Source organism: Alternaria arbusti, assembly GCF_024043155.1.
Source record: "Alternaria arbusti strain BMP 1465 chromosome Unknown scaffold_7, whole genome shotgun sequence".
In the NCBI taxonomy this organism is placed as follows: Eukaryota; Fungi; Ascomycota; class Dothideomycetes; order Pleosporales; family Pleosporaceae; genus Alternaria; species Alternaria arbusti.
In genome coordinates, this window is record NW_026249947.1 from 408,742 (window position 1) to 431,846 (window position 23,105).

Sequence of the window (23,105 nt, forward strand, 5' to 3'; positions counted from 1 at the left end):
CCCCAGCCGTGGGGCATCTTTGGCGCCCCGCCTTCCTCGTTCGGCATGGCTTGTCACTAGCAGCTCATCATTACACTGCGTCCTGATTTGTAAGACGCACGTTGTCGCATTCACCGATAGGCGTCGGGTAGTCGAGTGTGTTGTTGAGGGCGCGCGTACCTGAGCGATGGGTTACTGTTCTGTGGTTGAGCCAGTCAGGAGTCTGCTGGGAAGCTTAGACATGTGCTGACAGAGATAGCCGAGTAACATAAGCAATCCTTCTCATGATCTGCATGCATCCATCATGCTGTACGCTATATAGCCTGGAGCTTGTTCGCCTCTACTTCGGGATACCTAAGCGTTTGTACCTGTTCGCTACTTACTGAGCTTCACGCAGCATGCCTCAGAAGCTTGAAAGACATTCTTGCATTTTCTTACTAAGCATGGTGATATACCCGGCGGCTACTTGGCCATTGCGACGCGGCTCAAACTCGGCCCAAGCCACGCCGCCGAACTCTACCGCTCCAAGCCATTAGTGCTGGAATCGATTCTGTCTCACCGACTTCCCAACTCAGTATACCAAGTCTTTTACGCTGGTATTGACCCTGCTAAATATGCGACAAGCGCAGAGCGTAAAGCTTCGTCAACCGTGGCGTATTGTCAAGCTTTCCGTGGTGCGTGCAAGCACTATGTGTGACATAGCCTATCCAGCTTTGAGCACTACCCAACCAACGCACGCGTCGCGCACCATCAAGCTTGCCCATCCAGTCTCGGGGGCCAATTGAGCGCTCGATACCCCGACCCATACAAGTCATCCGGATCCTCATGCTCGATAACTGGAACCCTCGGATACTTGAGATAGCAATCGGGTTGAGCTTCAAGATCAGGCCTGTACGTCTCGGTCTCTTTCTCTGGTCGAAGCACAGCATAGCTTCGTGTCGCAAATCCATTCTCATCACTGTTACACTCCATGTATATATTTCCTACGCGCCATTCGCTTTCGATATCCGAGTCCGCCATATCATACACGTCCTGTGCGAGTTCTACAGACGGCTGGACGATGCGAAATCCGTTCAGCTCTTCTTCCCACCGCAGGACTTCCTCTATCAGATCACGGGGATCTTGATTGCGCCACCGAGTTGTTCGCATCTGGTAGCCGTGATCGTGCAACGGTCTTGGGAACCTGACTATCATAAAGTTCAAACTTTTCATATCATGTCGGATGGACCTCAATGACCAACGGATTCGTTGGTATGTGAGTTCTGTCGTCAAGGGACCTTGGATGAACACGGAAAGGCGTTCGAGGTTCGGAAGACTTTGGAGGGCTCTGGCGATACTAGGGCTTGGCTCTGATGCGTCGAAAGTCTCAATGCTCCATGGAGATGGTAAGCCGTATGCCGCGTCATACAAGAGTTTATGCTGGCCAAGCTCGCGGAACTGGAAGTGAATGTGCAACGAGCGAATTTGGGATAGGTGCGATGCAAGGGCGGCCCGACGGAAGTCAATCAGAACCGTGTTGTGAAGCATCGCGAAAGTGTTCGATTCGTAGAGCACGTCGATGGTTTCTCGGTAACTAGATGGAGCTTTGTTAGTTGCAAGGCTGGATTGTCGCACGCGCATGTCTCTCTTACACTAGCTGGCATGACTGGAGCACCGCCAACACGTTGGTTCTCTCGCGCTTGCCGTGCAGGTTTGTAGCGTAGTTTGTGTGGACTGCCTGGATGACCGCTGGTGCGATGTTCGCTACTTCATCAGGGCCCTCATCCTCCAGGAACTCGAAGGCGATTCTACCGTTCTTGTAATACAATGCGATGTGCTTTTCGCCTAACAGATGTTTCCAGATGATAGAACGTAGCTCAGCGGGCAGACTCAAGAACTTGCTCTGCGACTGAGCGCTTGCTGAGTCGTCGCGCAGCAATAGCGGGATATATGGAGGTTCTGGGGTCACTTTCTCCGGAGTGACACTGTGAGGGGTGCTCGGCCAAAGGCGAATGCAAAGGCAAGCCGTAAGATTCCACGGAAGACAGATGAAGAATTTGGCGCCTCTGCGCCATTGAGCTGCCTTACCCAGCCTCCTCGGCCGACTGTTGATGTTGACAATCTGCATAATGAAGATGCGATGGGACGGTTGTGCATGCCACGATTTGGAAGCTGCCGTCCAAAATGTGGCAATGCGGTCAGCTGGCGGGCTGTCCAGTCACAGCGAGTTAGATGTTGCTGCCTGCAGGACTTCAGGGCTCAACCGTGCCGCATGCGGACGTGTGAACTCTGCAACATCGTCGCTTCTGACTCTTACTCACTCCAAAACACTGGAGCGGGACAGTATTTCCAATGCGAAGTACAATCTAGATACCACTGCCTGCGCCTACTAATCAACATGCAGTCCCACCACGCGCCGGACGTGGCCATCGTACCAAGCCTGGGAGAAGAACAACAACATGGCGCGCTGTCACGGGCTGCGCTCTGGACACACGGCATTAGGGATTTTCTAGACAAGAAAATTAGACTCGCAAATAGAATCCGTGAAGAGCTGGGCGAAATGATGGAAGAAAGACGGCGGAAAAGAGAGGCTGAGAAGGTGCGAAAGTACAAACCTTTGGAGCTGCGCGCTCGCAAACGTCCCACACAGGAGAATTGCCGTCTTCTCAGTCTACCAGCTGAGATCCGGATCATGATCTGGGAGTATGCCATGACTGGACAGTTCATCGTACTCTATCGAAAGCGGGGCAAAGTCACGTCTAGTGTCTTCGACAGCCATGGCACCACAAGTGTCGCCAATGCGACTGTCTCTATCATGACTAGCATAGCCATGTCGAAAGCGGAATCAGGCGCCATATCTTTGCCTCTAACTTGCACGACCACGTAAGTCATCAGACAGAGCGACCTTGCGGAAGCTCGCGGACTGACGTATCAGATATCTGGAAACGATGACGATGCTTTATCAGGAAAACACGTTTGTCTGCCTCGATACCACCGTGCTAGTCGAACTGTGTAGGGAACGATCCCGGTTCAACATGGCTCTCGTTCGCTCTTTACATTACTTCGTCGGCACACGGAAGTTCATCTGGTATGGAGCTACACTACCAGAGCTCGATATGGTTCCGTCCCCTACCCACACCGAGAGATTAGAGAGTACAAGTCAGGTCTTCCATAAATGTCTACCAAACCTTGAACAACTGTCAATATTCCTCTACGGCCCCATCCGTAATGTCAAGGACTGCACCAATATGCTAGAGCACCTGCACAACGTCTATCGAGACCGAATTTCCATCAAGATGAATGCGTTGGGAGTGAGCGAAGATTATTTGTTCCACGATCGTTTTATGCACCCCAATACCCACGCGGTACATATCGAGATACTGACCTTTTTCTCGTGCATTCCATTATTGAAGGGTACCAAGCGTCCAGCATGTCACACTGGACTTCCGCGTAGGGCCAAAGTTGATGACACATTAGTCGACAACTTTACTTGGAGGGCTGAGAAGCTACGGCTGGGATCTTATGATCAAGCAGAAGGGGCAAAGGCTCTGGTGTATGTGGTACTAAAACCCGAGGATGATACAAGGAGGATGGTAGGGCAGTTTGAACCGGCAATACTCTGGGACGTTATTCCCGATAGCTAGGGGAGTAAGCAATTACATCAATGCTGACTGGTTGTCTGTGCATGAACCTTTGACTTCCTGTTTTGGGCTCGCATACACGTTGAAGGAGAGTTCGATTGCCGAGTGGAGTCGGATGCATCGGCACTCTCCATCGCCCGTCGATCTGTACCCAGCAAGGCGACGTCAATGCAGACATGACGAAGGCGCCTGCCTGGTCAGGAAGCCCAATGATGCGCATCACGCGTGTTTCGTTTCGAGATGGCTGAGGCTTCAAGGCTGAGGCAGCCGATGTTCCCGATGCTTCCCAAGTAACCGGTCCTTCTGCGCGTGACGTTATGTGGAAACTTGCCGGCAAGGCCGAACGCCCTTTTGGAAGCTTTGCATGCATGCCTCGGACAGGGAGTGTGGCATAACACGCCGAAGGGCAGGATGATACGCTTTTGTTGCAACCGCCTGTGCCACAGCCACAGGTGGTGCGAGAAGCCTCTCTGGAGGTCAAGTTTGCAGTGGGGCTCTTGTCTACATGGCGAAGTAGAGGCGGCCAAAGCGGTGATAGGGTCTTTGTTAGATGGAATCGCAATTTACCCCACGGCGATTGCGGCGCATGATGAGAGGAACAGGCTAGCGGGCTGCTATCTTGGGCAAGGTGAAGCATGGGGCCAAACAAGGACGGATGTGGCGCCGGCCAATGGCAGGCAGGCCTCAACCCTCCGCCAGCCGCTGCCCTCGAACGCGACCGAGTATCACCTGTTGACGCTCCCTCGACACCACTCGTGGCCGTTTTGTGCTCCATCGACAAACGTAGACGCCTGCGCTGCGATTCACTCACTTGCTCGCGTCATAGCATCTTGTACTCCATTCGTGTTGTGTTCACCTTGCGACTGCCGCTGGATACCCCCTCGCGCCTGCCGCTCCCTGACGCCCGTACCCACTCGTTCACCACAACTATAGCCGTCGCATTCACCACGGCGCAAAGCCAGCAACAATAGCCCGAGTAACAACAATACCACTGTTGTCGCTATACATATACGTACGCAGCCATCGGACACGCCTCTTCCGCTGTCACCGCTGTTCAAGCCTTGCGCATCTCAAACACGCAACGCTCCACCCACGCGCACACGTCTCTTGTCATGCGCACGGCACTCCGATAGCATACGAACACCCACCTTTCTGGAAAGCCCTCCGTCCCCGGCCACCCGCCGCAATCCTCCGCCTGCTTAACAAAACTACCGCCCCTGTCGCTCTCTCCCTCGCTCGCTTGTGGTGAGCAGCCGGCCTGTCACCACCATATCGCGAATACTCACTCTACAACCGAAATTGCCTCCTCCTTTTGGCTACAACAACCAACCCATGTCCTAGCGACCAAGTCACTCCTTAGACGAACAGCTGGACTGCAGGCCACCGTACCGCTGAGCGGATACTTACATACACACATACGTACATACCGACTAATACCGAATCGCCAACATGGGGTGCTGCGGAGACCGCGAAAAGGGAACTACGGTGACGGAGGAGCAGAAGTGGACTTACATTGTAAGCACTTGAGCGCGAATATGGAAGTGCATCGCTAACTGCCTTAGAACTTGTCCGACTTCAAGTCTACATCTTGCCTCGCGCCTTTCTCTTACGCCTGGCTGTGGATTCTCGTCGTCATCTCATGCGCCGTCTACGCCGCCGATGCCTTCACCGCCGTCAACCTTCTCGCATTCGACAAATGGACTAGCCAGGTCAAGCCTACCGTGCCTTTCGACATTGCCAAATGGATCTTCGCCATCACCATTATCGTCTCCTACGTCTTTCTCGCATACCGATGGATCCGGGCTCTGCGCGTCATGCGGACAGGAAGTGTCACCGAATGCTACCTCGAGCCATTGGCTGCTATACTGCAGAGTATGCGCATCACAAAGACTGGCCAGGGCTGGCGCCGCTTCTTGGTCTTCGCAGAGTTGACCAAGAGTAAGAAGGGTGCCAACTACATCGCTCTCTTCGTATACTTCCAGTTCAAGAGCGCTCTTCTCATCATTGTCGCCCAGGGACCTCGCATTGCCCTCAATGCCATGACTTTATACGCCGTCATGCAAGCGCAGCTCATACCCGTCGGCGAGCACGCGTCAGAAGATCGCTCCAACTTCGAGCAGTTCTTCATGAACATCAAGCTCATGGTCGAGACCGGCAACAAGCAGGAAACAGTCATCTACTTCACCATGTTGTTCTCTCTCGTTATCTGGGTCATCGCTGCGCTGGGTCTCATTATCGCTGGTATCTTGTACCTCTTCTTCCTCTGGCACTACATCCCCAAGGCCGATGGCAGTCTTACCAACTACTGCCGACGCAAGGTCGAGACCCGTCTGGAGCGTATTGTGGGCAAGAAGATCAAGAAGGCCATCGAGAAGCAGAACCAGCAGCTGAAGAGGGAGGAGGAGAGGGCCATCAAGAAGGGCGAATTTGACGCTTCCAAGTCCCGACCTACGCTACCCAAGCTCGAAGGCGACGATGACGATACATCGACTGTCTTCTCGCTGCAACGATCCGATACGATGCAGACCACCGCGACGCTACCCCCGTATACCCTCGCAAACACACCTTCATACAGAACAAACCCGGAGCGATCGAACACCTCGAACACCTTCAACACCATGAACTCGGGCCGAAACTTGATGAACAAGCCGTCTTTGCCCACGCTAGACGAGCGACCTGGCATGCCAGAGAGGGACGCACAATTCACAAACTTCTCGACTGCCAGCTTCGCTTCAAACGCGCCAATGCTGAACCAGGCAGGAGGTATGGGCAGGTCGTCGCCTGCACCACAAATGCCACCTCTAGACCGTAACGGCACTGGGTACTTTGGCCAGCAAGACAACCTGCCTTACCAGTCCGACCGACCTTTCACACCAATGTCACAGGGCAGAGCGTCCCCACTCCCACCACGTGGGCCCATGCCCCCTGTGGATACAAGCTACAACAACGGGCGATACGAGAACGATCCTCAACTCATCACTCCCCTCGATGCGCGGAATACACCACAACAAGCTCACCCCAACCGACCGTACCAAGAGTTCAGCCCCTACGACAGCCGGGGTCCTCAGATGGGCCCGGAGTATGAGCTGTCACCTGTCGATGTCAACCCCACAGAAGATATCTCGCAGCACTACTTCTCGGACTCAAATGGACAGCCCGACTACCAGCCACCTCAAATGCTCAGCTTGTTAAGAGCTGGCTCACCCGCCCCATCACAACCCATGGGTCTACCATCGCAACCACGTTCAGGTACCGCGCCTCCACGATCTGGCACCGCGCCACCCCGAGCTGGTGTCCCAGCATCACTGCAATCTGCAATCCAGCGTCGCGAAGCCTCGCAACCTTTCCCCAACCGAGGGATGAACGGCTCAGCGCCGCCTCAACAACAACAACAACGAAGTGCAACAGCACCGATTCAACAACCAGGTTGGGCTCAGGGACCTCCTGCCCGTAGCTACACACCTCAGGGTCTCAGCCCCCAACGTAGCTACACACCCGTCTCTGGACCCCAACAGCAACAGCAACAACGCAGTTACACTCCTACTGCGCCTCGTGGCTACGACAACAGCTACAACTACTGATCTCCCTCATTTCACTTTATCTCATACAACGTTTGGAATCACCGCATTCATGCATCTCACGGCGTTCACTTCTACTCTCCATCTGTCATCTTTGTGCCTGAGGCCGCCCAAACCCCATTCTTTCCTTACAACTCTTACATTCATACGCACGACGTTCTCTCCTCCACTTCAACGTGTGTGAGTGAGGGAAATGTTTAACGACCTTTGTTCTGTTTTCTACTTTCGCTCTTTAGCTTGGTTTCGAGATACCCCCCAACCCGCATGGCTGGCCTCGGACGTCCGTTCGCTCTTTCTTTGTTTTTACGCGTTCACCTGGAGGACTTGGTTGGATGAACTTGGTGGAATGATTTATCTGGTTATGTGGAGGATGGGCTTGACTCTTGTGATGGATGAGGGGATGAGGAGATGGGATCTAGGCTTTGGCTTAGACATGTATAGGTAGCGTGGTTGGGTTACATCACCCTCAAAAGTGAGGACTATCTGCGCTGGGAGAGGCGCGCATACGTGTATTATATACCCACTTCTTTTGCAATTCGTGGAAAGCAATGGAAACTTGTGCATACTCATATCGAGATTTTCGCTTCACTCCAACCATATATCCTCCCGATGCTGATCATTCGTCATCTCATTGAAAGCCCGCTCATCCATATCCCGGAACTGCAGCGCTCCCACCCGCCGATATGCGCTTTCAATCTTCCCTCCCATCTTCATGACTCGCTCCGACTGCTGCAACATGAGTTTCTCGAATGCGTCCAGCCGCCATTGTTGTTCTCGAGACGGTTCTACGCCTGCTAGTGCGCTTTTGTATTCTTGGTACAGCCGTTCCTGCCCAGAGATCCAGGAAGTGTGTTTGATGAGGAGAAGACCTACACCGGAGTACGTCTGGCGCGCTTTGGGGGAAGAAGGTTGGGGTAGGTGGGGAGTGTTGGTGGGGTTTGGAGTGGCGGATGCGGCGAGGATGATGAATGCGCAGCGTTCCGTATCAATGCATCGATCGATTGGATAGCTGGCTGAGGTGGTGCTAGTAGTCGCTGGTGGAGTGTCGAGGAAGGCATCTAGTTCAATAGCATCGCTAGAGGTTTCGCTCAAGATATAGAGACGGTATTGGTCTTCTTGCACTTTTATCAGTCGCCCAATGTTGATATGCGTCTTGAGTGCCAATGTTCTGTTCTGTAGTACTGGCTCCTTGTCGCCTTGTCTGGTTTCTTTTTTGACCGCAAAATTGACGACAGCTCCATCATGATCTGTAATCTTGTATGACCGTATGGCCAGTCGGTGTTGAGGCATAACAGAACCTTTGACACTTGCCCATGACCAGCTGGGAATGTTGGCATCGAGCTCCGGCATCCTCTTACATGATTTGGTATCACGCACTCTCCAGGCCAATTGCTCCTCGAGCGCCTCAGACCACATACCCACAGCGTATTGCTCGTTCATGAAATCGCGTAACAACTTTGCGATACTCCAGATTGCGATCGTCTTGTCACTTTGATTCGTCAGTTCGCATTCCGTGTAGTTTTGTACTGCGGACATCCAGAAAGTGTAGGAGCTTTCGTTGTCGTTGACGCCGATCAGCGCGTTGGATGAGACCGTGCTTCTGGCTAGCCGTCCGCGCCAATGTCGATCCGTGCTCGCTTTGTAATCGAGAGGGAAGGGAAGGCCTTTTGGGAATACCTCGCAGGCTGAGAGTGTACCACAGTCCCAGAAGATCTGATGTTTTGTGAAGTGGAGGATGCGGGGAGAGAGAATGCGTTCTGTTGATTACCCGAAGTTAGCATCCGGTGAGTTTTAATCGCCTAGCAGTGAGGTAGGTATCAAGGGAAGATGGGTTGTGCTTACCTTGGAAGACCCATGCACGACCATATATGACGGAGCTCAGAAGTTCTTTCTCCCAAAAGTCCGCCGGGACAATCGTCCAAGCCTGGTCCCCCAGATTATGGTGTGCATTAGTGCCTTTGTATTCGACCGGAAGAATTTCGTGAGGCTTTCGTCTCCTGAATAGACCGCTGTGTGCATCCTTTGAGTCCGCTGCAACGATGTTGCAATGCGAGTACCGATATACCCTGTGCATAAGATCGGCCTCTTTTGCAAAGTCGCCAAAAGGTTCCTGAACGATCGCAAGACTATCGATCCAGATGTATCGCACCTTCAAGAAGCGGGTAACATATATTGCGTGTTGGAAGTTACGTGGAAGCTCGTCCAGAGTAATGCCTGTGATTAGATGCTTCGCCATGTTCCACACGGTGGTAGTGAGGAACGGTTTCTCTCGTGGTCCCCACGCGTGGCTCAGCGTGCAGTAAGGGCCCTTGACTTTCGTTGTTTTGGTATCTACCAAGCGGATAACGTTGTCATCTCCAGTGTCAACATCCAGAAGTCGCGTCGGTAGGAAGGAGAGCTTGGATCGCTGGTCGTGCCAGGATTTGCTGCAGTCTTGATGATCGTGCATACAAGTGTCCATCCATCTGTTGATTTGATTCCCGCCACTGCGTTCTGGGTCGGTTGTTCCCTGTAAATCCTCAGGAATAGGCACATGCAGATCGGTTCCTGGTAGTAATCGGAAAACCTTGGTTGTGAATTTCGGATGAGAAGACCGAAACCGTAACATCATCGATCCTTTTAACTCTCTGCCGCGTGGTAGTGCTCGGAGCGTCCAGTGATACAATGGCCAGTTTTCGGCGTTCAATACGAAGTCCTCCATGTTGGCGTAGAGCGAACTGCAAATTGTGCATTGGTACAAAGAATCTTTTGCACCACCCATTGAGAGACGATGTTGTCCAGAGGATGCATTGCACTCTAATACATTGCGGACACAAAAGTCGCACAGTCTCACTGGCGACTGCGCTGGAGCTGGCTTTGGTTGCGTGACTTTACCTCCAGGCTTATGGCGCGGAGATATGCCCTGAGACGCTTTCGGTACATATTCAGCGCTGTTGATCCTAGGCGGCGATTGGACTAGCCCTTCGCCCTTGTTGAGAAATGATGCCTGGCCAAAGCTGCCTTCCAGCTCACGGATACGAAGGCCATCTTCGAGACTCATGAGCGGTGTCGGGGGAGGTCTATCACTTGCTAATGTGTCGAATGTGCTTCCTAAGAGATTAGGTGTCTCGTCCGATGAGAATGTCTCTCGGAACTCATGTAGTGTGGTAGCACCAGACGTTTTCTCTGCAGTGGATTTGACATGGTGCCTCGCCCGTTCTAGCGAATCATTGTACTTCTCTTTCACGTATAAAGTGAAGGCGGGTTTGCAGCATATATCCACCTTTCGATCTCCAGTGCGTGGATCTGTAAGCCATCCATTTGCTGCGGTGAAGACGTCTTCAACAGACCTGGGATAATCTAAATTCGAACAAGTGATCTGGGCAAGGCGTATACACTGTTCTAGTGCGTCCAGAGAAATTCCATGCGAATGATCTGCAGCGGCACCAATTGCATATATCGGAGGCAGGCGCTCGGGTTCCATTTTGCTTTCGATGAAGTTCATCTCGGTGTCAAAATAAGCAATGACGTCCCTGGGCAGCCTGTCGTCAACTCGATCTATGCTGAAGGTAGCGATCTGGTCGCGGGTAAAGATGTCTTCCAGATATAACAACGCAAGTGTTATGTTGCCACCAGCTTTTGGACCAATATACTTGATAATGCGCATCATGTTCTCGAAGTGAATATCGCGATAGTGCATGCTCAGTCTTTCTTCGAGCAAGCGCTCCATGTTGAAGTGACCCAACTTAAGGCTGACATGCTGATAGGGTTCTTTGAAACCATTCACTGGGCATATGTGAGGTTCTTCCAGATGTTTCTTCTTTTCGCAGTCATAACACAGATCGAACTCCTTACAATGTGAACATTCCCACCAGAGCTCCAGGTAGTCCTCCTTGCATTCGTCGCAATATGGACAGTTGGACATAGAGAACGCTGGAACCCTTCGCGTGATCATCACCTTGAAGCCGCTGGGTTCCAGAGCGGATAAGTGTGTATCGACGATCGACTGTAATGCTTCGTTCATGCGATCGTATCCGTCGAGGATGAGGAACTTGCAAGCACCGGAGGCAAAGCTCTTTAAAGCTCCGATCAGCTTCTTAATGCGCTTGGTTCCAGGATCGCCGGAGCGACACGCGCGCTGATATGCTCCATACTCCGCGTTGGGTTCATTGCCGAATTCTGAGTATATGAACTGAAAAAGATCCTCGATGAACGCCAATGATGTCGACCACACATGTTGAGTAATGGATACAGATGCGACAGCAGTTTTGGTCCCGTTAATGCCAGATGGCAGACGATTGGCAGCGAAAGCAGCTAATGTCGTCTGTCACGGTAAGCAAAGTCCTCTGTCAGATCCCTGAGAGCTTACTTTGCCACACCCAGGCTCTCCATAGCAGTGAAGTTGCCATGACCTACTACCTGAGGACCATGCACAGAAGGCTGGGGACGCGAAAAACTCGTCGAATAAGGTGGGATCATATCCGCTGCCATGTAGCGTGTTTCGGCTCAAGGCTGAGTGTGGTACGTGAGTTTGTGGCGCAAAAGGATCTGGAATGTCTCCAGCTGCGGCGTCCGACATTGTCGTAGGCACCACAAAATTGCAGATGCATTCGCACGGAAATTGCCATCCATTGATACTGTTGTTTGAAGGCTGCAGCTGTTGCTTTTGGGGGTCAGGACGAACGACGGGTTCCAGTGGGTCGGCCCCCGCTCCATCTATGTCCGTGCACTTGGCTTATGTCATGCAACCGGTCAATTAGCCTGGCGCGTAATCCACAAATACACATCGTCCTCCACCTCCACACAACCTGAGTGTCAGCCGGCACGTCGTACAATGTAACGCTGCGTTGGTCGACTGTATACAGCACTTTCTTGTTCGAGGCAAACATCCGCCTAGTTCGCGAACTCGCTGCATCTTCTCTACTGTCCACTTTTGCCTTCTTCAACCCTCTCCCGTCCGAGACAGTTCCGCTCACGACTGGACGGACTTTCGTCGCACTAGACGTGCGCCTCTGCTGCGCTCACGATTATCTCTATAGGTGCCGATCTGGGCTTTGTTTGCTTGTCGAACTCCAGCGTGGACGAGGGGCTTCTATTACCCAGCTTTCATCTACCGTTTGGGCCTTCAGCTAGCGACAGGGCTATGCAAACCTCTAGCCAGCTTCCCATCGACCTCGGATATATCGAATCAGGAATCAGTATCTCTTTACAGCCTACCGACTCCTTTTACCGCTTGGGACGGGCCAAAAGGTGGTCTGGGGGCCAAGTGCGGCTGATATGCAAGATGACTGCTTTGTACTTCACGCATCAACCGACAAATCGACTGACAAGCCTTTAGCGCAATCCCGGAAAAGGCTTAAATTATCTCATGATCTGGTTAACCCCTGCAGTTTCCCGTTCACTATGCCCGTGGCAATTGGTGGCTTCGTGCCTTGGCAGGAGCAAGTGCTCATTCATTCGATAGCAGTCGCTGGCTGCTTACCGTTCCTGTACTATTCCAATTTTATCGAGTCCCCGTTGAGGCTGCGCAAACCATCGCCGCAAGTTCAGATCCCTGCCAATGGGCCTCACAGCGTTACACAAGATGTGATCACCCAAGTTAAAAAGACGAGGAGACCCACTCTAGCTACTGACGCGACAACCCGCTTTGGTTACTGATTTCTAGTCACTCGTCATGTCTCTCGTTAAGCTCCTGGCAATATCGTGCCTATTGGCATACGGATGGGCAAACCCTCTGAAGGGCTCTTTCGCCCCTCGGCAAGCTGAGCCTCCTACAGCTTCTTCGGAAGCTGTATCTACTGCATGTGGGGATATCATTGTCGCTGTAAACAACAGTCAGTACTACGATATACGATTGGGAAGAACACCTTGACTAATCAATGGCAAAGATTATACACTCTTCCAGGCGTCATGGGTGTACGAGTGCTTGCAGAGTATCCCCTTCAACTCAGCCGTCGCAATGCGCTTTCTCGATTACTACAACATGACTTTACAATTCCAGTCTACACTGGGATATCTCAAAGAGCCACCCGCGGGCTACCAACGAGCACCATTCGACGTCGACAAAGCTTTAGACGAGATAAAGCAGAACGTGACTGCGGCTGTTTACAACAACCAATATGAGTTTGAAGCACAGATTCAGCTCTTGATAAACCAGCTTCGTGACACGCACGTCACTCTCAATGCCGGAGCTTTGTCAGCATTCTCTTTCGTCGCCTCATTTGGTCTTGTAAGTGCGTCGATTGACGGCAAGCAAGCCCCGGAAATCTACCTTGATCAGGACCTGTACGAGGCTTGGGCAATCAACGAATACAAAGCGTCGCCTGTGACCCATATCAACGGGGTTGACGTGATCGAATATCTGGAACTCTTTGCCGAACAGAACTCCCAAGGCTTCTTAGAACCACATGCCGACTGGAACGCGATAATGAACAGCCCTGCGCTCAATATCCAGGGTCTTCCGAGTACATTCCAATCGGCAACGCTTTACCCCGGGAATGGAATCTTTTCCGATGCGCTCAACTTCACCCTCCAAAATACCACTGTGGTCGAGACCATTTGGTGGGCCGTTTGTGTCGACTGTAAGGAAACAGGACCTCTTACCACTGGTGGCGATTTTTACAACTACTTTGTTCTCGGATTCCTGCCAGAAAGCTATCGTGAAGGCGAAGAGTGGTGGCCAACCCTCGAAGACAAGTTTCTCTCTTCAACGGACGACAGCGTCAGTACTTTCAACTTCACAGCGGAACTGGAAAAGTATTGTATGGCAGGAGCCCGATCGAGCCAAAACTGGTGCATGGACAGCTTTGCCGCATACCCGAATAATCCCATGACCGTCCAAGCCGATCTTTCTGTCATAGGAGGAGGTATTGTATCTAGCTATATGTTAGATGGAGCGTCCACCGCCATCCTGAGCATACCTTCGTTCTATCAAAATGGTATTGACACGTCCAACTTTCGCCAAGCGATTCGCGACTTTATCGGTAACGCATCACAAAGCCAGGCTTCCCGTGTCATTATCGATCTGCAACAAAACTCTGGAGGTCTTGTGTTTCTCGCCTACGATACATTCAAGCAGTTCTTTCCGAATCTCGAGCCCAATGGTGCAAGCCGCCAACGCAGCCATGAATTGAGCGATTCTCTCGGTGAAGCCTACACCGAGTGGTGGGACCGGTCAGGCCGCGACCAGACGGATTCCTACAATTGGGCGTCGAGCGAGTGGATCGTCACTAATCGCATCAACGCCGCTACTGGGAAAACTTTCTCGTCTTGGGACGAGTTTTACGGTCCAGAGATTAGCAACGGCGACACGTTCTCGGGGAGTCAGCAATACAATTTGTCTGATGAAAATTTCGACTATTCCGCCTTTGGTGACTTACCATACGGATACGATCCAAGCGACCCGATAACCAATACATCACCACCTTGGGCTCCTGAGCAGATTGTCATCCAGACTGACGGTCTCTGTGCCTCTGCATGCGCTGTGTTTGTCGAGTTCATGACCCACGAAGCCGGAGTCAAAACCATCGTCGTTGGTGGTCAGCCTAAGCCCGGCCCGATGCAAGCAGTCGGCGGCACTCGAGGCGCTGCCGCATACTCTGCTGACGCCCTCGACTTCGATTTTGACGAAGGACTAGAGGATTCGCCTGTCGAAAAGCCCGAAGTCGTTTCGCAACTGCCCGACCGAACGGATACAGGAATGTGGATCAACTACGCCGGTTTCACAATCAGGAATCAAGTTCGTGGCACCGAATTCACACCCCTGCAATTCCAATACCAAGCTGCCGATTGTCGTATATACTACACGCTGGAGACGATCTACAACATGACTCAACTTTGGGACTACACCGCCCGTGCAACATGGGATGACCAGACTCTTTGTGTTCAGGATTCCACAGGGTACCCAACGGCCCGCAATAATACATCGGCCAAATCGCCCCCACCAGCCAGATCAGCCGCACTGGCAGTCTACGACTTCTCGCCGCCGCCCATCGCTAATAACATAACGTTTGCGATTCTCGACGGCCATGGCGAGAACAAAAGGAAAGCTGGTGAGCCTTACGCGCCCTGTAGTAAAGGCTGCCATTGTGATTATATGAGGCTAGATTGCCCCGGCGGACTGAAAGATGTCCCAGCCTGTCTGCCCTCGTGCACTGCTACTAAGCGCGACCAACAGGGCGATTGTCCTGGGCGTAATGACTACTGCGACATATCAGAATCCGTTAAGCAGACGAAAGCTTACGCTCCAAGTACGCTTAAGCTCCCGAACAATTTGCTTTATGACGGTTACTGCAAGTCAAAGAAAACGAATACAAAGTTCTGCGAGAAGCCAGGCGTGTGGATCATCTAGCGATGCGTACACAATGTCCACAGAAGTCGCGGCGTGATGAAACGTCATGCGATTTTGGGACAATACAACGACAAGCACATGGCATCTCCTGCTATCTCAATTACATGTTGTTTCGATTTATTTGGCTTATGTAAATGCAAAGCTTTTAAGTGAAGACACTGCGAATAACTTCGCCACAACTGCTTCGCCTGTACAACAAAACTTCGGTGCAGGGTCCAGATCATTCGATCTAGGAAGTTAGCGTGATTGAGACAGCGCTCACAAAGCCCGAGAAGGCTCCTAGTATATTCATGCTGCGATTGGACCTTTCAAGTCTGTTACGGTTCGATCAGAGTCGACAGGGTGATCCAAGATGACGTCTCTTATCTCAGCACAACTATCTCGATCGATTGAAGACTAACCTGGCCGCCATTCCATACTCATGGATTAACGCGACTCAAATTTATGTCATAATATAGCCCTTGGTGAATTAGTAGACTACGTAAAGCAATGCTCATGGTCCATACAGTGATCACGAAGTCGACATTAACCGAAGTAGTAAGACATGATGAGCAGTCGCCCCGTCGTCTAGCCAAAGATGACCATAATCAATCGCCTTATTGTTTGGTTTAGGACTACTATAAGCAATCGCCCTCTGATCTGTCCCAAAACTACCATACGCGTTCACCGTTCAACGACTACAGTGGAGAAATGCCAAGGTACCTTGAATCTCGAACAGTTGCTCGGAGACAGACTGACGAACAACGGATGACTGGAACCTAGTTGAGCGGATATAAGTATCTGCTTCAGACCTCGCAACATACATCACTCACAGTATCAACAACAACCATCGGACTCACAAGAAACATCAATATGCCTTCCATCCGATCCATCAGTCTGACCATGTTTGCCCTCCTCGCCACGGTACACACCCCTCCTCCCCCATACTCTCACACCAAACCAAGGCAAGACTAACATCGACCCCAGACCAAGGCCCAAGTAAGCCTCGACGACGGCGGTACCTTCGGCGGCTGCCCCGGCGGCTGCTGCATCCCCGTCTGCAACTTCATCGTCGGCGACCAAGATTCTCTGGGCGCCTACGGAACAGTAGGTTTTGCAGGTACATGCAAGCAAAACTTCGATATGAAGAACGGGGGTAATGTAGACCTGGATGACGACTACCAGGCCACTTGGGTCTACGAGCAGAATGGGCCTGGTTCCGTTGCCATCGATCTGTTCCGCAAGAGCGACAAGATTTACAATCGTTTCGAGGTTTCCAACTGTCAGTTGGCTAGTATTGGTGGGACGCAGTGCGCTCCTGCTGATGGGGGCTGTGTAAGTTGTGGGTTGGGAGAAGTGAGAAGTTTGCTAATGGGTGCGTTTAGGACTTGAAGCTGATTCTCACTGAGGCTCAGGGTTAGAGGACTGACTGTACTTACGGCAGTATGTGGAGAATGGTGCTATTGGGGTGGGGACAGGGTCGATGTTCGTCGACTATTTGCCAAAAGCTTCTACTTCTTGGGTAAAGTCTTTTGGCACTACACTCGTTTTATAAACTACTATCAACGGATTGTCACTTCCTTGGCATGTGCCTTTGAGATGCGTTCATGTCTACTGGTGTTCACTCGCCACACACCTACCACTGGGCATATCAGATATGCTAAAGTAGTTGGCGAAGCATTCCATCAGTAGCGCTGATGTGCAGTTTCACTTCAGACCAGGATCCCACTACCACACCACCACATCCCCATCGCCTCTTCGCCTCAAGCATCTGTTCTTCTTCGTATATGTATCACTATTCAAACCATGAAACACGCAAATCACATCTGACACACCCGTTGAACCCGTATCTCGGCTTTCGTGGGAAGAAAAAAGCATATGCGCGGGAAAAGCAAAAGACGTGTCTCCCAAACATCCGGGTATAGTTTGCAGCGGCTCATGCCGATGCAGATGCAGAACTCATGGGTTCAACCGTTCATATGCGCATTAGCTTTCTGTCACATGCTTGATCAGCGTGTTGAGCAGTGTTCTGAGGGACGTTGAGGCTGTTGAGATGGTTGGTGATCTACATTCTTGTCAATAGACTTGCTCGATATGAACGATGTGACAACGTATTCCCACAAGAATTGATGTACGCAGGTGAACGTGAGCGCGGTGAAGGAGATGCGCGTTTCCGTTTGCGGGGTACCTACATGGAGGATGGATGGTGGAAGGTGGTGAGGCAGCCGCGAGGATATGTCGATAGGTGCATCCTATGCCATATCTCCAAGCAAACATACTACGTTATCAGTACACATTGATCACACCATCTGGCTACCCTCTGCCAAAAGTATGAGAGAGAAACGGAATGCAAACTCTTACCCATCCATACCTTACCTCTACGTACACTGGCATACCTGAACCCAGTAAACGATACACAACAGCCGGATCTAGCCCTCACCGCCACCTCACGACCTCCTCCCGTGTCTCTATACCATCCGGGACCTACGTGGTAGACAGCGAACGATCATACTCTTAACACCTAGCGACATCCGTCCATGCCTCTACTCCTTCCTAACCCGTTCAAGCGTACCGTCACCCGTGCAAGTGTACCACCAAACTCATTCGTTCAGACCCTGAACAGCGCTACAACATCAACTTCCTCCGTAGCCGCACCATCCGTCGCACATACCAGCAACAAACCCAACTCGTCAGCGGCCCCCAACGCCACGCGGCGCCCGGGAGATGTCCAACCTGCATACCCAGGCTTTCGCAACATCAAATACGAAAAGAAAGGTTAGAACCCCGAGTCAGGCCGCATATGAGCTGAGCGATTGGCATATATGTTCACATGCATGTTTCACATTCCCCTTCTCTTTTGTTTCTGCTAGTGACGGCGGTGCCAGTGCCAGTGGCGGGCACGCGCCGCGCGAAACGTGGACGATAAGATAGCGAAGAGAGCGGGTTGGTCTCGCGTGGTACACTACTCGTAGATGCAGGTAATCGGTTTCAGCCACGCTGTTCTGCGCGCTTCTGCGAACATGTGGATGGGTGGATAGCTCGGGGACCGAGGGTCGGCATTGCGCGTCTCGCGAGCGACGGACGGGAACTGCGAGGTTAGAACTTCTTAGAGTCCGTTGACCAACCGGCCACGTGTGACTAAGGTGAACGGAAACTGTAGTATGAGGTTAGTTGGCCGAATGACATGTTTTGACAGGTGTTGCGAGGGAGATGGACGTCGTGGTAGGGTAACGTGTCTGCCTGGCGACGCCGTGGGCTGTGCCTCAGCACCGTCGACATGTCAGATGTCTTTCTCGTCGCTGCCACGACGTCGCAACACTTTCCACAACATCGACGTTACCAGTCGCATGCAGCGCATAAGATAGTCGCCATAATATCAAGCATGACTGTCGTGTCGTGTTGTGTTGTGTTGTGCTGTTGGTGCCGCGAACCTTTCACGCCGCGACACCCAACGCTCGCCCGGTACTCTGATCGGCAAACCTGATCTCCTGCGCTGCGCACGCAGCACCAACCGAGAACGCGTTTGATCGACAGGCACCACATCCGCACCAGCGCAATGGTGCCGACTCATCCTCCGACCGAACCACGCTCCAACACAACTTCGCGCCCGCTGCCAATCCAGACTTTCTCTGACAGACTAGCTTGCGCGTACTCAGAAACGTTCGGTGGCTTTGAACTTGTTTCGGCGGCTTAGAAAGAAGAACACGTTGGGGGCGTTCTTGGTGTCATTTGGTTTTTTGCGTGGTAGCGAGATTGTGTTTGGGACTGTTGGGTGAGGGGTGCTTGGTGCCTGAGGGGGAACCGCTGGTGCTGAGGGGTGGGTACATGGGTCCCCGCTACTATGGCAGATTGTTGTTGTTGCTGTTGTTGTGGACGACGATATATGCAATCAACGCGAGAGTGCGTAGGGCAGACATTGAGTTCCACAAGCTAACATTCCGCCTCATGGCGACATGATTGAGTCATCACTACGATCGGTATGGCCACTTCCACCTCGAGTCGAAGCAGATACCACGTCCGTCATGTTGCATGCCTGCTGCCCGATCTGACCGATATCTCCACCCGCTCGCGTGTCTCTGACCTCTGATCGCTTGTACCCTGTCAACGGGTGTGTAGTCGCAAAAAGAAGATTCTGCCAGGAAGCACTCTTCCATCATCTCGCAGCCAGTCGAGCATACAACCTCGAGGTATGACTGGTAAATCCGCTCCACAGCACCACAAATCCCTTCCACAAGCGAAATTACCTGTAGTTGTCTAGAACACATCCGCTTGTTGGTAGTCTTACACCTAGTGATGTCACACCAACCCGGCTCCGAGTAGGTATCGATAAGCGGGCAACACTTGCGAACGTCTTGCATGAGCTTTTCGTCGCCGGCTCCGCAGAACGTTGCGCTTTTCGTATGATTGGTTCGTGTGGAAAATCATGATGGTAGTGTTGGTAATGTCCGCCAATGGGAAGTTTTGAGCGACAAATGCAGGACTTGTCGGTCCGGCAGATGATAGTAATCGTATGGCTGGCTGAACTAGAGAGCATGTGTGTCGCCTAGAGAACGGCGGCAGGAACAGAAGGTGTCCGCATGCAGTAGTGTTTCTGTGTAGCTCTTGGTTTCGCAATGTCTCAGTTGGCGCATAGAGGCTGTGTTGTTGCTCTGTGCAAGGGCAGGTTGCTCGACCAGATGTACAATGTCGAGGGCGACACGCAGCACAACCATGAGAGAACCAAGACAGATGATGGAAGCACAAAAATGTCCGCGTCACTACTCTCGCTGGCCATGAGAGAAGGTCCAGCGGCCGGTGAGCAGACAGTACACATGGTTTTCGCTTACCGGTCCGTTTCTGCTCGGAGGAGCGTCACAGGGAAGATCCAGCGAACAGCGACCCACCACGTCGTGTGAGTCTTTGTTGGTCACGGCTGGCGGTGTCGCTGTACACCGTACTAGCAGTGGGTTGTCTTCCAGATTTTCACCATGCATATACCGGCTACCACGTTGCGATAAAGAGCCTTATCGTCCCGCTGACGGCACCGGGGCTCCACAAACGTTGCATCGGCACATCTTGCTGATCCGTGAATGGAGAGAATCCTGCCTAGGTGCAGGTGGGCTGCAGATGTGGAAATGGGCGAGGCAAAAAGTCGTCGTGTGGACGGTTGCGTCACGATCCTGCGGAAGGACTGCATGCCCTGACGGAGTTGGAGAGTTACGCATGCATAGCCGAGGGGGAAGACGTGTCCGGCTCACAGACTGTCGCGGCTGAATGGAGTGTACATTGTGTCTGCACACGGCAGTGACAGTGATAGATGAAGGTTGTGGACTCGTCAGGGCGACGGAGACTAGACTCGTTGGGTGAAAACACGTGCCGGAGTGTGACAGGAACACGCAGGCAACGCGGCGCCGATGTGTGGAAAACGTTCTGGAATCTGGAGGGTCAGTATCCACGGGCGGCTGCCCCAATCACAGGTGTTTGGGTTCCACTCTGTGTAGATCGCAATTGCGCGGCCTTCACGACGTCGCCCGCGGCTGCTGAGTCGAGTCCCGCGCCTTGGGATTGCGCACTGTCGTTGTGAAAGACGAGCGACAACTCTTTGCTTCCTTGCCGCTTGCGAGTCTGGCCAAGGGGAACGCGGCTGCGACAGGCGATGAAGCGACGAAGAGAGATCAAAAGCGGCTGAAACCTCGGAGCGCCAACTGTGCCTGGCTCAGGCACACCAATGAGAAGCGCCAGCCAAGTCAGGATCGCGCGCTATCCAGGGGTGCAACATCCGGTGCAATTGGCCCTGACTAAATTAGTAACGGGGATAGTCCGCAGCGCGCTAGTCCAATTCTGTCTCCCAGGAGATGAGATGGGGGCAGCCCGGCTGAAGGGCCACTTACCTTTGTGCCTGGCCGCTTGTTTCCCTTTTCCTCCTTCACCCCAACATATAATCCACACATTGTCCCTCTTTTTGAAAAGGCAAATTCGCGCGTTCACTCTTTCACGCCCGTCTTGCGCCTGCTAGCTCTCGCTCACCCAGTCACTCATTACTCATACCTCAACTACTCGTTGACCAACCACTACCAGCGCATCACGACACGCCGTTGAACGACGTTACGACCTGTCCGCAGTATAAATACCAAGCGCTTACCTCGCTCAATCACCCTTACGCAACTTCACGATGCGTTACTCTTCCGCCGCGGTGCTGAGCACCATCGTCGTTGGCCAGGCTGCTGCCGCCAACCTCCACAACCGTCACGCCAGCTTCCACGCCCGCCGTCAAGCGTAAGTAATGCCTTCGAGTCCACAATGAAAACACGATGCTAAATCTTTGCAGTGAGGTCAAGCGCAGCGCTGCCAACGAAGTTGACTGGAGCAAGGTCGCATACGATCTGAGCGATGTCGACTGGAGCTCCGTCTTCGCCACCCCTACTCCTACTCCTGCTCCTGCGGCTGCCCCCAAGGTCGCTGAGGTTGCCGACTACAAGACCCAGGCCGAGCCCACGCCTTCCTCCACCAAGCAGGAGCCCACTACCACCAGCGCCAAGCCCGCCGCTACCTCCGCAGAGTCTAACGACCCTCTTGGTGACCTCGGCGACGCTTTGGACAACGTCGGTGACGCTATTGGTGGCCTCGTCAGCTCCATCTTCGACGATGTCCAGGACTGGGTACAGGAGCTCGGTTGCAAGAAGGGAGTGAACAAGCAGTCGGAGTGGGATGGTATCTGGGTCGGCGGTGACAGCAAGTGGAAGGCTGAGTTCATCAACGACCGTTCCGATCAAGACATGCTCCTGTTCTGCTGGAGGGCACTCGGCTACTCTGGCATGTCTGTCAAGGCCAACCAGCCTGACATCTCAGTCAAGATCCCCGCCGGCAAGTCCCTCGAGCTTTCCTGGAAGGAGGGTGTCCCCTCCGCTTGCGCCCCCGTCTTCCCCGGCTACAAGGATGACGGCTTCCAAATCAACAACACCTGGTGGGAGGTCACCTTCGGTGCCCAGGGTGCTTTCGATGTTTCGCGTAACATCAACATGAACGGTGACAGCATTAGCTCCAAGGGCTCCAAGTGCGTCTCCGACATGAACACCTGTGTCTTCAAGTGCAAGAACGGCATGGACACCTGCGAGCAGGGTTCCGACTACGACCTCTTCAACTGCAACTCCAGCGGTGGCGGCGGTGGTGGCTACGACCCAATCATGGCCGGTACTGGTGGCGGTTGCTCCATGGGCCAGAACGGTGAGACCGTCAAGGTTGTCATCTCCTAAACGCTTCCGACATGAACATGCTTGGAGTTGGATTGCGCCTTGGGTCATTTTGTGTATTACTCTTCGCCATATTCCCCCTTTGTACCTTGTCGACCTGAACGTCTCCTTGCCTAGGCAGTCATCTTGACTTAGTTGCCTGGCAAGATGCCCACGTGCACTCTGGGTAGTGGTCGCAGGTCCATTCGCGTTACTCGTCACGGCTCTTAGCGGTCTATGTGTATTTTGTAAATGTTTATTGTTAGTATCTCGCAAATTCCAAAAGCCATAAAAACTACATCACCTTTCTTGCTTGATTGAAACCTAACCTGAAGCTCGCGATATTGCACGCGTCATCACGTCTAATTGCGTGCTGTGATCGGCGTGGTTCCCGTTCGGGACTATCCTGGTT

General features: G+C 52.6%; 7 protein-coding genes across 7 annotated transcripts; 5 read left to right on the forward strand and 2 right to left on the reverse strand.

Moving 5' to 3' along the window:
* Nucleotides 1-1,606: 1,606 nt before the first annotated feature.
* Nucleotides 1,607-2,086, reverse strand: J4E86_005946 (uncharacterized protein; the record flags this gene model as incomplete). The annotated part of the gene is made up of 2 exons (XM_051446477.1): nt 1,607-1,878; nt 2,047-2,086. The coding sequence occupies 2 exons, from the start codon at nt 2,084-2,086 to the stop codon at nt 1,607-1,609; spliced, it is 312 nt and encodes a 103-aa protein (XP_051302052.1).
* A 270-nt stretch (nt 2,087-2,356) lies between these two features.
* Nucleotides 2,357-2,885, forward strand: J4E86_005947 (uncharacterized protein; the record flags this gene model as incomplete). Its single annotated transcript, XM_051446478.1, is given in 2 exon segments — nt 2,357-2,841; nt 2,858-2,885. The coding sequence occupies 2 exon segments, from the start codon at nt 2,357-2,359 to the stop codon at nt 2,883-2,885; spliced, it is 513 nt and encodes a 170-aa protein (XP_051302053.1).
* Nucleotides 2,886-5,048: 2,163 nt separating this feature from the next.
* Nucleotides 5,049-7,180, forward strand: J4E86_005948 (uncharacterized protein; the record flags this gene model as incomplete). The annotated part of the gene is made up of 2 exons (XM_051446479.1): nt 5,049-5,114; nt 5,162-7,180. The coding sequence occupies 2 exons, from the start codon at nt 5,049-5,051 to the stop codon at nt 7,178-7,180; spliced, it is 2,085 nt and encodes a 694-aa protein (XP_051302054.1).
* Nucleotides 7,181-7,762: 582 nt separating this feature from the next.
* J4E86_005949 (uncharacterized protein) lies at nt 7,763-11,180 on the reverse strand (the record flags this gene model as incomplete). Its single annotated transcript, XM_051446480.1, has 3 exons — nt 7,763-8,934; nt 9,020-10,942; nt 11,012-11,180. 3 exons carry the CDS (start codon nt 11,178-11,180, stop codon nt 7,763-7,765), a joined length of 3,264 nt encoding a protein of 1,087 aa, XP_051302055.1.
* Nucleotides 11,181-13,139: 1,959 nt separating this feature from the next.
* On the forward strand, nt 13,140-15,255 carry J4E86_005950 (uncharacterized protein; the record flags this gene model as incomplete). Its single annotated transcript, XM_051446481.1, has 2 exons — nt 13,140-15,207; nt 15,230-15,255. The coding sequence occupies 2 exons, from the start codon at nt 13,140-13,142 to the stop codon at nt 15,253-15,255; spliced, it is 2,094 nt and encodes a 697-aa protein (XP_051302056.1).
* A 1,103-nt stretch (nt 15,256-16,358) lies between these two features.
* J4E86_005951 (uncharacterized protein) lies at nt 16,359-16,906 on the forward strand (the record flags this gene model as incomplete). Its single annotated transcript, XM_051446482.1, has 3 exons — nt 16,359-16,409; nt 16,473-16,820; nt 16,871-16,906. 3 exons carry the CDS (start codon nt 16,359-16,361, stop codon nt 16,904-16,906), a joined length of 435 nt encoding a protein of 144 aa, XP_051302057.1.
* Nucleotides 16,907-21,636: 4,730 nt separating this feature from the next.
* J4E86_005952 (uncharacterized protein) lies at nt 21,637-22,717 on the forward strand (the record flags this gene model as incomplete). The annotated part of the gene is made up of 2 exons (XM_051446483.1): nt 21,637-21,740; nt 21,793-22,717. 2 exons carry the CDS (start codon nt 21,637-21,639, stop codon nt 22,715-22,717), a joined length of 1,029 nt encoding a protein of 342 aa, XP_051302058.1.
* Nucleotides 22,718-23,105: the final 388 nt, after the last annotated feature.